Below are 15,610 nucleotides of genomic sequence, written 5' to 3' on the forward strand. Positions count from 1 at the left end.
TTTGATCTCCCTATTTCCATTTCTTTTTTCTTTTTTAATTTTTCACAATTACAAATAATTAAAAACAATTAGGGTTTAGTAGTTTTTTTAATACTTTTAATGTATAGATATATATATAAATTATGTGTTTGATAGGTTAGTATGTGTGTGTATATATGGAAGATCAATTAATTAGATTGAAATTAATTGTTATCTTAAAATGGAAAGGCCAATTTTGTAAACACATTATATTCATAAACAAACTTTGACCTTAATTCCCTCAATAATTAATTTAATTCAAATTCAAATTTTAAATCTTTAAATTATAATTATCATATTCAATTCATTGCAATATTATTTTTTAAATTTTCGTCAAATTTTTACCATTGTGGGAATTTGGTGGATTTTAGATAACAAAACTAAAACAACTCCAAATTTTAAATACATTGTATTAATTCTTAAGAAAAATTTAAATGCATCAATTTTTTTTAAGCGAAGCGTTGTTTGTTTTAAACGAGACGTTTGAAGTTTCTCTTGTATTTTTGTGTAGCCAATTTCTTATTGTATCTATTGTTAAGGAAATTTAACATCTCGACATCTTTTTTATATTTCATTTCCTTTTAAAATTTTAGTATCATTTAGAGTCAATTTGAATAATCATATATTTGATGTCTTTGAATTTTTTAGGTTTTTTTAAAAAGTGGATGTATTTGGTAATTAAAATTATTTTTTGAAGACAATTTTTTAAACTATCAGGAAAAACTGAAAATGAAAAAAAAAAATAGTTACCCAATATGTGTTTGAAATTGTTTTTTAGTAAACAAACATCTAAAAACATAAATCATTACCAAATTAGATTTTTGTTTTTAGTTTTTAAAAGTTAAGCATATATATTGTTTTTACCTATAAATTTTTTGTTTTGATATCTTGGTTATATTAATTTTTCAAAAATTAAATCAAAATTTTAAAACTAAAAGAATTAATAAACTTAGTTTTGTTTTTGAAATTTGTCACTAACGAAAAAAGAAAAAGAAAAATATATAATTTTTAAAAATAAAATGTTCTTTTATAATGCAAATAACAAAATAAAAAGATCCATGATACTTTTTTTTAAAGAATTTAAGTTTGTTATTTCTTAACGTGGCCTTTTGCAATTTTTTATCGTTTATCTTTTTTTGTTCTCTCTTGTCTATCTTCTTTCTTTTCTATTTTTCTTTTGTCGTCTTTTATTTTACAATTTTTTAAAAATATTTTTATTTGTCATTCCTTTTTATATTTTTAATTATGTAATTTTTGTTGTCTTTTTACATTCATATCTGATTTATTTTTAATTTTTAAACATCACCCTTTTTTTTTAACTCAGTAATTTAAACATATAAAAAAAAATCTTGAAAAAAATCTAAACTATATTTTCCAACTATACTACGCAATTAATCACGTATCATTTTTCATATTATTTTTCTTCTTTTTCATTGTTACAAATAATATTTTCCTTATTGAAATTGTTATATTTTTTAAAAAAAACCTCCAAATAAAATGGTTGGTGTCAAATAGATCTTTTATAATTAAATAAACACCAAATTTAAAAATTTAAACTTGTTGGGTAACGGGCCAGGCAATTAGGGTTTGACTCGTACCCGCTAAACCGATTTGGATTTACAAAGCAAACCGCCCCATTGCTAAAAGAAAGAGAATTTCAAGTGGCATCTCGCTAGGTAACGCTTCGACGGTGAACGGACAGCGTGTTTGAATTTCCCGGCCGGATACGACGAATATTGATCCAAGAAGAGCCCCAAGAGTTTAGGTTTCGAGTCCTTTGACAATGGTGAGTCTGTTTCTCTCTTTAATTCCACTGGCGCGGGACTCTTTTCTGTTCATTTCTACTCCTGCTTTTCCTTTCTCTCTCACTTGTCAATTCTTACTTTGAGTTTTCATTTTCAGGCCGATTCCGCTGAAGAATTTGAGCCCTTGTTCGATTACAGCCGCGTTCAGCCTCCCTCCGTTGTCTGCCTCGATGGTAAAAGTCCTCAGTGATATTTGAATTTCAAGAGAGTTAGAACTTTCCATTTCAATGTGTTTGATGTGATTATAATTCTTTTTAGCAAAAAATTTCGAAATTGGGTTTCCTTCTGCTTGCAGTCTTTCAAACTGATGGTTATTTTGTGCTTTTTTTTCCTTTTATTTGGATTAACAACATTAGACGAGGATTCAGATGCAGATAAATCTCCGGCGCCTTTTACCAAGCGAGCAAAGATTGTGAATCCGGCGGTATATTATTCCCTTCATGTAGTGAAATAGTGGAGTTTCTTTTGACCTAAGATTAGTGTTCGTTGAAACAGCCAGTAAAATTTGTTTTTTTGGTGACCATTTCCTTTTAATCAATATTTAGGCTACGAGTTCGGTGAATGGTAACCCAAAGGAGAAACAAGTGGAAATTGAAGATAAAGAGGAAGATTGGCTTCCTCCTCCACCGAAAGTGTTAGTTGATGCAGAGAATAGGCATGTGGAAGATTCCACATTGAAGGAGTTAAGGTATTCCAACTTAGTGGTATGCATCTATTGCTTGATTAATCAATTAATATAAAATGATATTCTTATTTTTTATGTGCATAAGCTGCCATCGCCTTTGTCTCATCCCATTTTTCCTTTGCATATCATATTGTATTCTGTACTGATAGGTTAAAGAAGCAAGAGTTGGCCTCTGTTGCTTTATCAGCTAAAAACTTGCTGCGAGAAGTGGAGGAATCTGCAAAAGTGGATGTTGGAAACACGTCCATGGATCCTCTGGAACCTGATTTGGATGTCCAAACTCCAGTTGCTTCTAAAGAAAGAGCAAAAATTGTTATTTCTGTACGCGACAGTGACAAGGAAGAGCTTAAACAGTATCGCCTGTTTGTGGTATGTTCTCGTCCATGTCTGCCTGTTATTCACCACTTCACAATTGGCATTCTTTAATTGCAACCATCCTGTTCTGCCAATATATATCATATGTTTGCGATCACTGTTTTTGATATCCATGCAAGATTTCTTTTATTTTCCCTGTACCCTTGGTAAGCATGGTTAGATACAGGGAAACGAATGAATATGATGAAGTTGAACAGTGAGAAAAGGAAATAAGTATAGACTATGATATTGGTAGCAAATCTTGAAAACATTGATTAATGGAAAGGGAGTTGTGTAGAACTATAATTCCTTCAATTTCTGAAGTAGTCTCTTTATTATCTTGAAAAGCGTTCGGTTTCTTGGTTACTTTCTAGTTGTCAACAGTGATTTGCCACATATACCCTTTAATTTGATTTTCTTGTTCTTCCCTTCCACGTTAGGATTGCCTTAACTTCTCTACTTTTATGCGATGATCACTAGATTTGAAGTTGAACTTAGATTTTACTTTTTTTACATTAGTGTTATGGTATAGCTTCTGCAATTATGAATGTGGGTTGTCTTAGAACAATGAGTCTTTTCTATAAATCATCCACGGTCAGGCTATAGTGCAAGTACTATAGGTCTCCCATGGTGATGATACTTCAGATATTACTTGATTGAATTACTTTAGGACTGTTTATTAAAAACACAGGACTCTGGGGATAAGTATTTCCTCCCCGATTGGGTGGCCTAACTCCCTTATCTTATACCTAGGCTTGTTGGTAGGTATTACTTTTTTCCTCCGTATTGTCTGTCTTTATATAACCCTGATACGATGGTGTTTCGTATGTAACTTTATGATGTGAGTGTGACACTTTTAAAAATGTTCCATACATACTCTAATATGGTTTTGGAATTTTATTGTTTGTCTAGGATGACAAGTTTGAGCGACTTTTCAAATTATACGCAGACAAACTTAAAATTGATCCCAAGAGTTTGGTTTTTGTTTTTGACGGGGATAAAGTCGGCCCAGATGATACCCCAGGTGGCCTTGGCATGGAAGACGATGATATGATCGAAGTTAACATCAAGTCGAGTTGAGTAAGGTGTCTTTTGAGTGTATATTTTGCGAAATATTTCACCAGTTTTGGGGACGGGAAACTTGGAAAAGACCAAATTCAATACTTTGTAGTTTGTACCGTAAGATGAACAAATCGCTCATGGAAGGCTATGAAAATGTTCCTTTTGTGCGGGAAATTTGTTTGGTAAGCACATCGAGATAAATGAAAAAAAAAACGATATATTGTATTTATTTGTATTGTTTTTTAGTTTCTTTTCTCTTTTTTAAAATTTTTTATGTTTATTTATTGAAGACAATCAACCTTTGATAGAGGACATGTACTTAATACATCGATCATGTCTATAAAAACAAGTAGTAGCTACATTGAACAAGGAAACAAACTAAGAAACATGGTATGGCCTAATTTATTAATTTGGATTTTTTGAATTCAATCAAAAGGGCTTCATTCTTTAATTAATGTTATTTAATGATTTATGAAAATAAGTTTTTATTGACGAGAAGTTGATAACTCAACCCTTTTAGGTGTAGATGACTTTGCAGTTTTAGATTTAACATTTAACTAATAACATATATAAATATTTTTCAAAGGATATGTTGTAAAATTAAAACTTTAGTTTACATCACTATTTTAAACCTTATATAAAACTATAAACATTTAACCTTCTATAGAATAATAAACATTTAGAATGAATTTTATTTTTAATTGTGGAGGAGAATAGTTAAAATGAAAAACTTGGGATGTAATCATAAATAGAGAAGATGATTTCTCATGGAATATGAAAATGTCGGTCCCTACAGTCGCTTGAATGCGGGACCTTCAAGTTGTTCCCTACAACGATGGTTCATTGTCCGTATGGAGCCGTAATTGGGAAGCCCTTTTTATCCAATGACAAAATGGCATTGGTCACTCAGAGTAGATAAGATTGTTGATCACACAACACAATCGAATCTAAGGTCTGTCTTCTGGTCGTAGGATCTTCATAGTTCACATGCACTTGGATAAACTTGTTCGATCATCAATGGTGATGGGTCCCTATTCTCAGCCACGTGTCCACCTCCATCTTCGAAAAGCTTCACGAATCCCTTGCCCACGTCACTCCCAAAAAGTCCCATGACTCTGATTGTGGACCAATCTTTTGATGATGATGATAATAAAGGAAAGAACCAGGCTTCAGTTCAGATTCACAAACTTCCCTTCTGTTCTTTCTCTAAGTCAGAGTCTCAGCTGCATTTTCCCGTGTAAGATTCTTTCCCTTCATGGCTGGAAAACAGTGGTCAAAACCCACCCTTTTTTCTTGTTCATCTTCCTCAATTTCTTAACTTTTCTTGTTAATTGGTTTGATTCTTCAATTGGGTCGATGCTGGTTTCTGTTATTTCAATGTTCTTAGCTCAGTTTTTTGTGTTTGAATTCTAGGTTTAATTGATAAACTTGTGAAATGTCTTCTAGATTGCTTGTTTGAGTTGCATCTTCACTTGGGTTTTCTTTTGTTTCCGATTTTTTTTTAATCATTTGTTAGTAAATAAAGTTTGTTGCATACTCTTTTTCTTGGATGTTGGGTGGTGCTTATGTTTTGATTTGAAATTTTGGTTGTGGAAGGACTGACTAGTTTAAGAGTTCATAAGCAATAAATTGGCTTAAATTGGTTTTAAATTGCAATGTAAGTTGAGTTCTGGATCTTGGAAAGTAATGGCAGAACACTTTTCAATGGAATCCAGCAGCTTCTCCCCCATTAAGGCGAATCGGCTAAGAAGAAAACTGGTGGCGTTTCGATTTAGACTCAGTTTGAACTGACAGAGATCTTGAATATGAGCCAATGGAGAGAACTTGTGAATTCTGTGCTGCATTGAGGCCAATTATTTACTGTACCCCTGATGCAGCTCACCTTTGCCTTCCCTGTGATGCCAAAGTTCATTCAGCCAATGCACTTTCAAGTCGACATCTTCGAACGCTCTTGTGCGAATTTTGCCGAAGTTTCCCTACTTATCTTCAATGTTTAGATCATCAGATGTTTCTGTGCCGTGGCTGTGATCGAACCCTTCATGTTTCCTCTTCCCAACACCAGAAAAGGATTATCAGAGGATACATGGGATGTCCTTCAGCCAAGGATTTTGCAGCACTTTGGGGGTTTCATGTACACGAAGTTGACAAAGCTAAGTTTGTGTCCACTTCTGGCTCTGAATCTTCCAGTGTTGTTAAGACTTTTGACGCACCGGGACGAAGTCGTTCACATATAGCTGCAGCTGAAAACAAGGTTGGATCATTAACTCATGAAACTTATTTTAGGGAAAGTTTCATGTAAATTTTATGGTTTTCGCTTTAAATGGCAATTGCCTCTTAACAGTTATCTCACTTTTTGTTCTTCATTACTTTATCAAACATGTTTCAAAAGCACTAGGCTTCTAGAACAATGGCTCACTTTATTTTGCACCTACAAATAGAATAACACATCTTGCTTCCAAATTGGTTGACAATTTTTTTCCCTTTGGTTTTCTGATTACTCAGAAAGATATAAAGTACTGCTAAGAAGTTAAGGCGCAATCCTCTGAAAACAATATTTTTCAAAGTTGTTGAATATAACCAGGTAAGTTGCCTTTTGAGGACACCGAGTCAAGGACTAGATATATCCTTTCAGTCTGTAATCGGTCGTAGTTTTTAAAATCGTACAGAAATTTTATGATTTATTAGCTTAGATCTGTCATGATTGTGAACTGCTGACCTTTGTTTCTTTTATGAATATTCTTCTGTCTTTTACTCATGAAGGAGGGGCTTAGTTTCTGCTTTCTAATGCAGGTGCGCTACAAAGGTCAAGAAAAGGGCACTTCATTCATTTTACAACAAATTCTCGAGTTGAGCCGTCTCCAGCTTGTAAAGAAGAATATCCATTCACCTTTGATTCTTGGTGAGGGAAAAGATGGTGCGACTTCTTTAAAGACTTGTGCCTCGGAAAAGTTTGAACAGTCTCTTAATGAACACGTGCACCATTCCGAAGATCGCAGTACTGGTATTCAACAAAGGGACAACTTACTTCAGGAGCTGAAGATGACTTCGTTTACTCAGCTCGAGAGTTTTCCAATGTCATCCCCTATTTTGCTTCCTTTCCATGGAGAATCCCTTTGGCATTGTAAAAGTCCAGCTGAAAGTAGTCAGGTTTTTGTTTCAATCATTGGTTATCAATCCTTATTGTCTTATGATATACATCCGTTTTTGCTTTAGGCATTGCTTGATCATATGGAAATGAGCTAGACAAACTTATGGCTAAGTTGGTTATTATTATCAAAACGAAATTATCTCAAAATTGAAAACAAAAAAAAGTCTGAGGCTAAAATGTTGAAGAAAAGTTAATTTGGGAAGAGTTTCAGTTCATGAGTTGAAGTTTTGATCTACTAAACTGTCAAGGGCACTTTGTTTTCAAATGAAACAGAAATTGGGCATTTTAGTAGGATGCTTTTCTCTGAACATCATCAATCTGTTGAACAACTTGTGGTTTATGACTTATGGAGCTCTCAACTTTTTTTTTCTAAATCTTGGCAGCTATGGTCTCAAAATATGCAAGACCTCGGAGTTTGTGACGAGCTTGTTTGTCGCGATGATTTCAACATGCCTGAAGTTGATTTAACGTTCCAGAACTTTGACGAGATATTCAACAGCGATCAAGATCCTACTGGTGGGTTGTTCGATAATAAAGACGAGTCATACTCGTACTCCTCTATGGACAAGGATATGTCACTTAGTAAATCAGATAATCGCGATGGAAAAGGGGTGGAGGTTTGGAGTGCTTTTTAGTTTTCTTTTTCTTAGGTCCTTGAAAATGAACAATCAAGTTTCAGTTTTCTTTGGTATGAAAATAGATTCAGTTTATGAAGATCAGGCATTTGTTTGTATGACAGGCAAGCTCAGCGACCTCATCATCTTGCATCTTCTCATATGCTCTCATGGACAAAGATAGTGAACCCTCTGATGAAGTTTGTAACCATCCCATGAGTACAAAAATTGAATCTGCTCGTCCAATCCAACCCTCCCTTTCAACTTTGTCATTTGCTGATTCAAGGATGAGTCTTGACAGTGCAGCAACAGATTTCCCTGATCGGGCAAGAGGCGAACCTTCATGTAGCTCGCCTTACCATCGTGACCGTAAACACTCCGTGTCCCTCAACAATGTCGACGCTGCAACAAAAATTTACAAAGAAAAACAGCAGTTTCAACTGTAAGTTCCTTAAAAAAGTTCTTACATATTGCAAACTAAACTTCCTCAGACAACTCCTATTTTTATGCAAAGTCCCATACAATGAGCTACACTCTGCCTCTTTTGTAACATCAGTCGTCATTGTCAACATCTCACAACCATCTTTTCTATCTTCAGACAAGAGAAACAAATCCGACGAAAGGCCAGATCTCTTGTGAAGAAACGAGTGAAAGGAAGATACGAAAAGGGCGAACGATATGACTCTAGTACCGTTGCGTTCAGTCGAAGCTATTGAATTTTGATTTTGTGCATCTTTTTGTACATCCTTTTCACATAATAAGGTATCACTTCACTTTAATTCTTTTCAATCAGTTCTTTCAATGCACAGGCTTTGAAGTTAGCAGCATTTATGGCTACACTTTAGTAAAGCTTATGAGAAGAAAGCTTAGTCTAAACTTTGATATCATTGAATCCAATTGACAATCATGATGGGGATTGCCTTCTTTTTGTTGAGCTACTTTATCACAATGGAAAATGGAAGATGCTATTTATTTTAAGAAAAAACATTGGATTCCTTGTGACAAATACTGAGAAACAATCTTTCTCAACATAAAGGTAAGATGAGGAAAAAAGAAGAATAAGGAAAAAGTTTGGGTTCAAATGTTTTTCATCTTTATTTTATCCTATGAATTAATTTCAAATGATTTTGATGTAGTCTCATCCTTGATTTTCAAGGATAATGGAAATTTACCATGCATCGTTTTTTAAATGCACTTATCTCAGTAAAATTAACCATAATTTTCACCTTTCTTACAAAAAAAAAACACTTGAATTTTTAATTAAATTCTATCAACAAAAAGATAATTTTGAAAGTGGTTTTTTAGGTATATCTTTCAAGGTTGAGGGTTTTCTAAAAATCTAATAAAATAAAATTTTATTTTAAAAAATCATTTTAAATTGATTTTTCGTCTTTATTAATTTAGTAATTGAAATGAAAGGGAATCACTTTCCAATAAAAATAAAAGGAAAATCACTTTCCAATCAAATTATATATTTATTAGAATTTCGAGTGACCATATTTAATCCTAAAAACTTCAAATCATATATTATATGTTTAGAACTTATTTGGGTTCTTGAAATCTAAAAACTTACGAATGAACCAACTTTTTTTTGGGCAGAGACGTGAAATAATGTTGCAAAAAACGCTAGAAGGAGGGCTTGAACCTCCGACCTTGTGGTTAACAGCCACACGCTCTAACCAACTGAGCTATTCCAGCATTTGATATCACATGTAATTATAACATTAGTAAGATGATATTAGTTTACTTAAAGACCGGTGATTTGAATCTCTAACATTTTGATCACAATACATACTTAATATAACTGAAATTGTGTTATAGTTGGCTATCAATTAATTCATAGAACAATTGTTGTTCTATTTTATTTTTAGCATTGACATGCAAAATTTAAGAACTTACAAGTTTTAAAGTTAAAATATATCTTTTGCTTTGTATACGTGGAGATTTATGCTACTTTATTCATTCCTTAGTTGTATACAAATTCAAAGTTTAAAAATTGTTTCATATTATTATTAAACATTTATCAACATCTATTGATGATAAATATAGACTTTTATGTGTATCTACAACTAATAAATCTATATTTGTTTTTATCACTAATAAATATCAATAAAACAACGTTTATTTAAACCGTAAGAAACGTAGAAAACTACGTTGTATGACGTATATTGTTTAAAAAAGAAAATAAAAAGAGAGAGAGAAATACACAAACTTTTTTTAAAATTTCTTATAATTTGAGAAAGAATGAACGAAGAAAAAAAATCAAAATCTGTACCTATTTATTTTAGGTTTTATATTGATTGAGTAGAAAAATTGGGATCGCACGCGTGAAGTGTACGCCACCGATATTTGGGGATGAAGTTTGTAGAAACAATATGGTACGTTGGATTGGATTTAAATTGGATCGCCGTGCGGCGTGAAAACGCCACAAGATACGGCATCGAGTCTCACGCGCCACTTCCCCTCCACGGACAGACACATCCATCCACCCATCTATACTTTTTTGGAATTTCGCACCCCCACTTTCCACATTCTTCCTCTCATCCTCGTCTCGAGTATCCAATCATTGTCCTCCTTTCTTTCCTCTTTTGCCCTTCCTCCCTCTTCCCGCGTTTCCTGCACGCGCCTTTTCTTCTTTTTTTATTTACATTCAAATAAATTAATACGTTTGCTTATTTGTAGAATTAGTTAATTATCATATAATTGTTTTCTGGCGTGTGAATGACGTCTTTGTGACGTTTGATTTTATCAACGCCTCTGATGCACTGAATTTGTATATGAACGGTGGAGATCAACGGCAAGTACTTTGCGGTTTAAAGTACAATTACGTGTTTTTTGTTTTAATTTAAGTTATAAATTTTAGTTCATTGAAATACAAATATATTTTATTAAAATATTGCTAACACTCGCCCAAAGAATAAAAAAGAAATGGATGAAAGAATAAAAATGGAGAGAGAGAGAAAATTTACGTTATTTTTGCAAATCGTTTTTAAAGTGTAATATTTTTTATAAATAGTTTTCAAAATTGTATTATTAATATAATTTTTTTGAAATATAAATCAATAAATACATAGGAAAAAAAATGTAAATCAAGACCGTGGATTAAAATTTTTCAACATTGGTTATACAAAAATTATAAAGTATATTTAGATTAATAATCAAATTGTCTTTACTCAAAACTAAGTTATAAATATGAGTTATTGGTATTCCTACTAAATATGGCCATTTATAAAATATAGTTGATACATGAATGAATATTTAATATCAATGTAAAACTCTTGGATTTACGTGTATATCGACATATATCTACGGTCATATTTACTTATGAATAAAATCCATCCTCACAATTATATTGAATAGTCGATCACACCATACAACTACAAAAGTCAAAAAAATAAATTGCATCACACCACATTTACTATTCATAATATTTAGTTTATTCAAACATGTAAAAACTTTAATATTTTTTTAAATACATGTTACTATTCAACACGTGTTGAGGTTCTTTCATCGAATCAGACGTTGAAAAAATAGTAAAGATGAAAGAAAAAAAAACAAAACACAAATACCTTTAGAGGACGATATGAGATGAATGATCATATTGGGAGATAAATAAATAAATAAAAGTAAAATAAAAAGAGATGGAAATGCATAAAAAAACGCTGACTTTTAAAACATGCGAATTTTCGGCTTTAAGCTTAATGCTTTTAATTGACATGGTTGACAAATCTATAATAAAGTGATTACAACACTTTCTCTTTTTATTTTTTTCCCCTTTTTCCTTTATGTGTTTTGCTTTTTTCTCTAATTATTATTATTACGTTCTCATAATTAATTTCTGATGGGAGGATTTTGACTTGTTTTTCCTAGTTAATATTGATATTAATTAATTTGATTTCGAAATCAAACATAACAAGTTATTTTAGATATAAGCTTACCACATCTTAATCTTAATCTATAATGTACCTCAAATTTAGAGGGAGCATGGTTCTTAACACACTCAATGAATAACTATTAGTTTCTTTATTTAGCTTAATTAAATTTATTTCAATTCATAGTCGAAACTGTATGAGATCACTAACATATTTGCTAAAAACTATTTAGAGTTGTCAATTAGCACATATATATACTTAGAAACAAAAAGTTTTATATTTAAATTATTCTCTCTCATCACATACTAAAAGCTCTTTTTGAAGAAGAAGACATAGAAGTAAAAATTAATACTCTTCTTAAGCTCATTTTAGGTTAAGATTTTGAAGTACTGCAAGAAATTTATTTTGAGTAATTTAGAAGATTTCAACCTCCAATTTCATCAAAAATTGATCATTATGTTATAAAAATATTTTATCTGGATAACAAACAAAAACCCATGAATTGGATAGTGTATAAAATTTAGAGAAACGAAATAAAATGTAACTTATTACGATTTAGCTCAAAGGCCATGCATATATATATGCACACACATATATATAATGTAATGTTTCCAAGTAGTGTCACATCAATCACTAAACTTTGTGGGAGAAAAGGTTTAAAACTATATATATGGGAGAGGCTTTCGAGTGCTCAATCATGAAGTTATATATATGTATATTTATATGTTGGAATTTATTTATTGGGAGATATATATATAAATGAAAAGTTATTGAATAATGATAAAAACCTGCTTCCCATTCCACTTTTTCCAACAGTCTTCCTCTCGTCTTTCTTCTTTCCATTTGAAATTTCCACACACAAAGTTCTATGTGACCCACTCCCCACCCCCCCTTACTCATAAAGGAAAAAAGAACAATACTATTGCATTCCTTTCCAACAACGAGACTCAATGCATTTTTCTACTACCATATTATAACCTCATTGACTAATGTATTGTTTCTTTAGTATGAGTATGACGTATCAATATTTCTATACTTTAACATTTTTTTACTGTATCCTCAGATATTTTATGAAACATAATAAATAAACAAAATGCTCTCACTAATCATGTATAAATTTGATATAAATATAATCATGTTTATTTATTTATGTTTGAAAGAGTGAACAAAATTCTTTTTTAAATATAGCAAGGTGAACAATATTTTTATAAAAGACAAAATTTTATAGTCTTTCACTAATTGATGGTAGACTACAAAATTTTGTTGTATTTATAAGTATTTCTATTTTTCTACCTTTTTTAATTTAATTTTTTTTCATAATCCTTATGATAAATTATTAAAAAATATATAAATTGATAAAATATTTACTTTTTCTAAACAAAATGAAGGGTGATAAATTGTCTCTTGTCTATATAGTCTTTTTCTAATTTGAAAAAAAAATTAAACATTTTTTTATAATTTTCTTTAAAATATTAATTAACATTGTTTTAAGCCATGGTTATACGGTAATAATTAATTGTTATATACATAAATATGTAATAGGGAATAATGTGTCGTTGAGCTTGATTGCTTCGTTTGTTATGCGTTAACAATTTAATTTATGATAAAATTTTAATTAATTAATTATATGTTTTTATTATTTTCATGAATAGTTCACTTTATTGATGCAAGTAGTTGGAAAAATAAAATATTTCAACAAAAAAACGAGTGATTTGAATCATACCTACATAATTCTTGAACAAAAAAAGTTATACTAGATGATAGGTCATGTTACTGTAAAAAAAGAAAAAAAAAAGTAAGTTTTCAAATTTCAATTTTATTTTCAAAGTTTTCTTTATGGTGTAAAATAAATTTGAGCAATATACTTGGCATATCTGCACCATTGACCATTGGATAACGACTGTGGATTTTTGTAGGTCTGTTTTATTAATTGTTACATTTAATTTTATCATATAGTATGGCATGAGTACATTTGAAAATGGAAAAAGATATATAGTTATTCCTACTAATTTATATCTTTTAACCACTAAAAACACACCACCTTTAGAAAGTTGGAAACAGTTCTATCTGACTAGTGGCCTATATAATGTTTGTTTTTTCACCCTCCATTTGTACCTCAAAAATAAAAAATAGTTTAATTTAATAAAGTAAAGAAAAACACCACAATTGTTATAAATAGCAAAAGGTAAATAAAACTATTTATAAAATATAAAAAAATTAAATAGACTAAATAAAATTGGATAAATGTAATAATATTATGTCAATATTCAATATTTTGCTATATTTTTTGAATTGTCCTTTAAAATTGTTAAACTTGTAATTTAAAAAAATATATATTACGAGATATTGAAAGAACGTTGTCCTAAAAGAATAATAAAAACAAACAAATAAAACTAACTATCTAAATATTTTTAATTTTTAATCATGTTAATGTGTTGACATGTTAATAATATCTTGTTGAAATTATTATTTTTATGATTTATAAGTTGTTAGTATGGTATAATGACAATTTACTTTTTTATTATCGAGGTTGAATCAATCTAAAATGCAATAAAAAAAATATCAATTGATAAATTAATTTTTTGAGTAATAATTTAGTGCTATTTTTAAAACAAAATAAACTAAAATATTTTTAAAAAATAATCATAATTATTAAGTTTATATTGTTCTCTAATCTTAAAAATAATTTAAAACTAAAATATTTATAAATATAACAAAAATAATTTAGTTTGCAGCACTAACAATTTTCCAATTCGTTTTTGGATATTTTAATTTTTTTTCCTTTTCTTTTTGTATATGTATTGCTGAACACAAAACCCCACCACCATTAACATCCTCCCAAGAAAAAAAGCTCACATGCTGTGTCGACATTGAAACCCACCACCATTTTCTTCTCTACATAAACAATATATCTAAAACAATAAAATAATAACCCCAACAAAAAAAGAAATGTGTATACAAATTATCAAAATTCAACAAACAAACAGTCCTCGATTCAGGAGCTAGTGGAAAAAAAAGAGAAAAAAATTCCCATTCTCCCACAAACATGCCCTTACAAATCCGCCCCTTTGCCCAACAATTCCCCTAACCAACCCTACATTTCCTTTCCCCCTCCCCCCACTTTAAATACCCCTTAATTTCCTCTCCATTTTCCTCCGCCATAAACCCCCCTTCCTTTCATCCCTCCTCCGCCGTCACCATGCTGTCTCCCGCCACCCTCTGCGGCGGAGATTACCCTAAAAGAAAAAGGAAAAAGAAAGCACTGAATTATCATTATCATTGTTAGCTGCTGTGTGTGTATGTGCAACTTCCGAAGTGGGAGCGTAACAACGTCGTTGCACTGCGGGGAATTGAGGTGTAGCGGTCCGACTTATTATATATTTAACTTTAAATTAATTAATTAATTACTTTACCTTTTTTTTTTAAGATCTTAGGTTTAATATTTTAATTCGTATAGTTTATTTTAGTTTCTTATATATGTATTTTTTTTTTTGCATGGTTGGTTTGTGTATTTGTGGGTTTGAAATGGAGATGTAAGAGATGCATACGAGGTAGCTTTTTTTCTTTTCTCTTAGCGTTGTAATAAATTGTATTATTATTGCTGCTGCTGGAAATGCATACCTTACACTCAAAATCACTCCTAATTAATCACCCTCTTTCTCTATTTATCCATCTTCTTCGTATCGTGAGAAAATTATATAGTGTTTAACTTTGTAGTCGATAAAGAGAATTTTTCTTATGTTGTATAGATTTTTGATATCGTGAACATGACTCGTAAATAAATTGTAATTGAAAGATATTTATATAATTTTTAAAACTAAAAGTTCGAAATTTCATTCTTGATTGGCATTGTTTTGTAGAGTATGTAGTTTTTTCTGTTTTCTTTACTCTCGGTGGGGTGAAATTAATTGGATTAATATTAAAATGTTATATAGGACTTATTTTAGAAAAATAAATAAATAAATAATTAGTTGGTGTGGTTGTATTTATATAATTTGGCACTTTCTTTTTTTTTGGAGTATTTTGGTAAGTCTAATTTTATATAATACTAA

At 30.7% G+C, this 15,610-nt stretch overlaps 2 protein-coding genes and 1 non-coding gene across 6 annotated transcripts; 2 read left to right on the forward strand and 1 right to left on the reverse strand.

Moving 5' to 3' along the window:
• Positions 1-1,642: 1,642 nt before the first annotated feature.
• On the forward strand, positions 1,643-4,155 carry LOC101214853. The gene is made up of 6 exons (XM_004135028.3): positions 1,643-1,804; positions 1,921-1,996; positions 2,180-2,247; positions 2,369-2,511; positions 2,658-2,877; positions 3,775-4,155. Exons 1-6 carry the CDS (start codon positions 1,802-1,804, stop codon positions 3,940-3,942), a joined length of 678 nt encoding a protein of 225 aa, XP_004135076.1. The 5' UTR covers positions 1,643-1,801; the 3' UTR covers positions 3,943-4,155.
• Positions 4,156-4,829: 674 nt separating this feature from the next.
• LOC101214613 (zinc finger protein CONSTANS-LIKE 9) lies at positions 4,830-8,624 on the forward strand. 4 transcript variants are annotated; one of them, XM_011657494.2, is made up of 6 exons: positions 4,830-5,161; positions 5,609-6,175; positions 6,715-7,071; positions 7,456-7,689; positions 7,812-8,128; positions 8,285-8,624. In XM_011657494.2, exons 2-6 carry the CDS (start codon positions 5,738-5,740, stop codon positions 8,400-8,402), a joined length of 1,464 nt encoding a protein of 487 aa, XP_011655796.1. In that variant the 5' UTR covers positions 4,830-5,161; positions 5,609-5,737; the 3' UTR covers positions 8,403-8,624. The 4 variants fall into 4 exon arrangements, with proteins under 4 accessions (XP_011655796.1, XP_031741932.1, XP_011655798.1 ...); XM_031886072.1 differs by having other exon boundaries at positions 5,618-6,175; XM_011657496.2 differs by having other exon boundaries at positions 5,640-6,175.
• A 686-nt stretch (positions 8,625-9,310) lies between these two features.
• On the reverse strand, positions 9,311-9,384 carry TRNAN-GUU. The gene has a single exon. It is a non-coding gene; the product is annotated as a tRNA-Asn (tRNA).
• Positions 9,385-15,610: the final 6,226 nt, after the last annotated feature.

Source organism: Cucumis sativus, chromosome 5 (genome assembly GCF_000004075.3).
Source record: "Cucumis sativus cultivar 9930 chromosome 5, Cucumber_9930_V3, whole genome shotgun sequence".
NCBI classification, from domain to species: domain Eukaryota; kingdom Viridiplantae; phylum Streptophyta; class Magnoliopsida; order Cucurbitales; family Cucurbitaceae; genus Cucumis; species Cucumis sativus.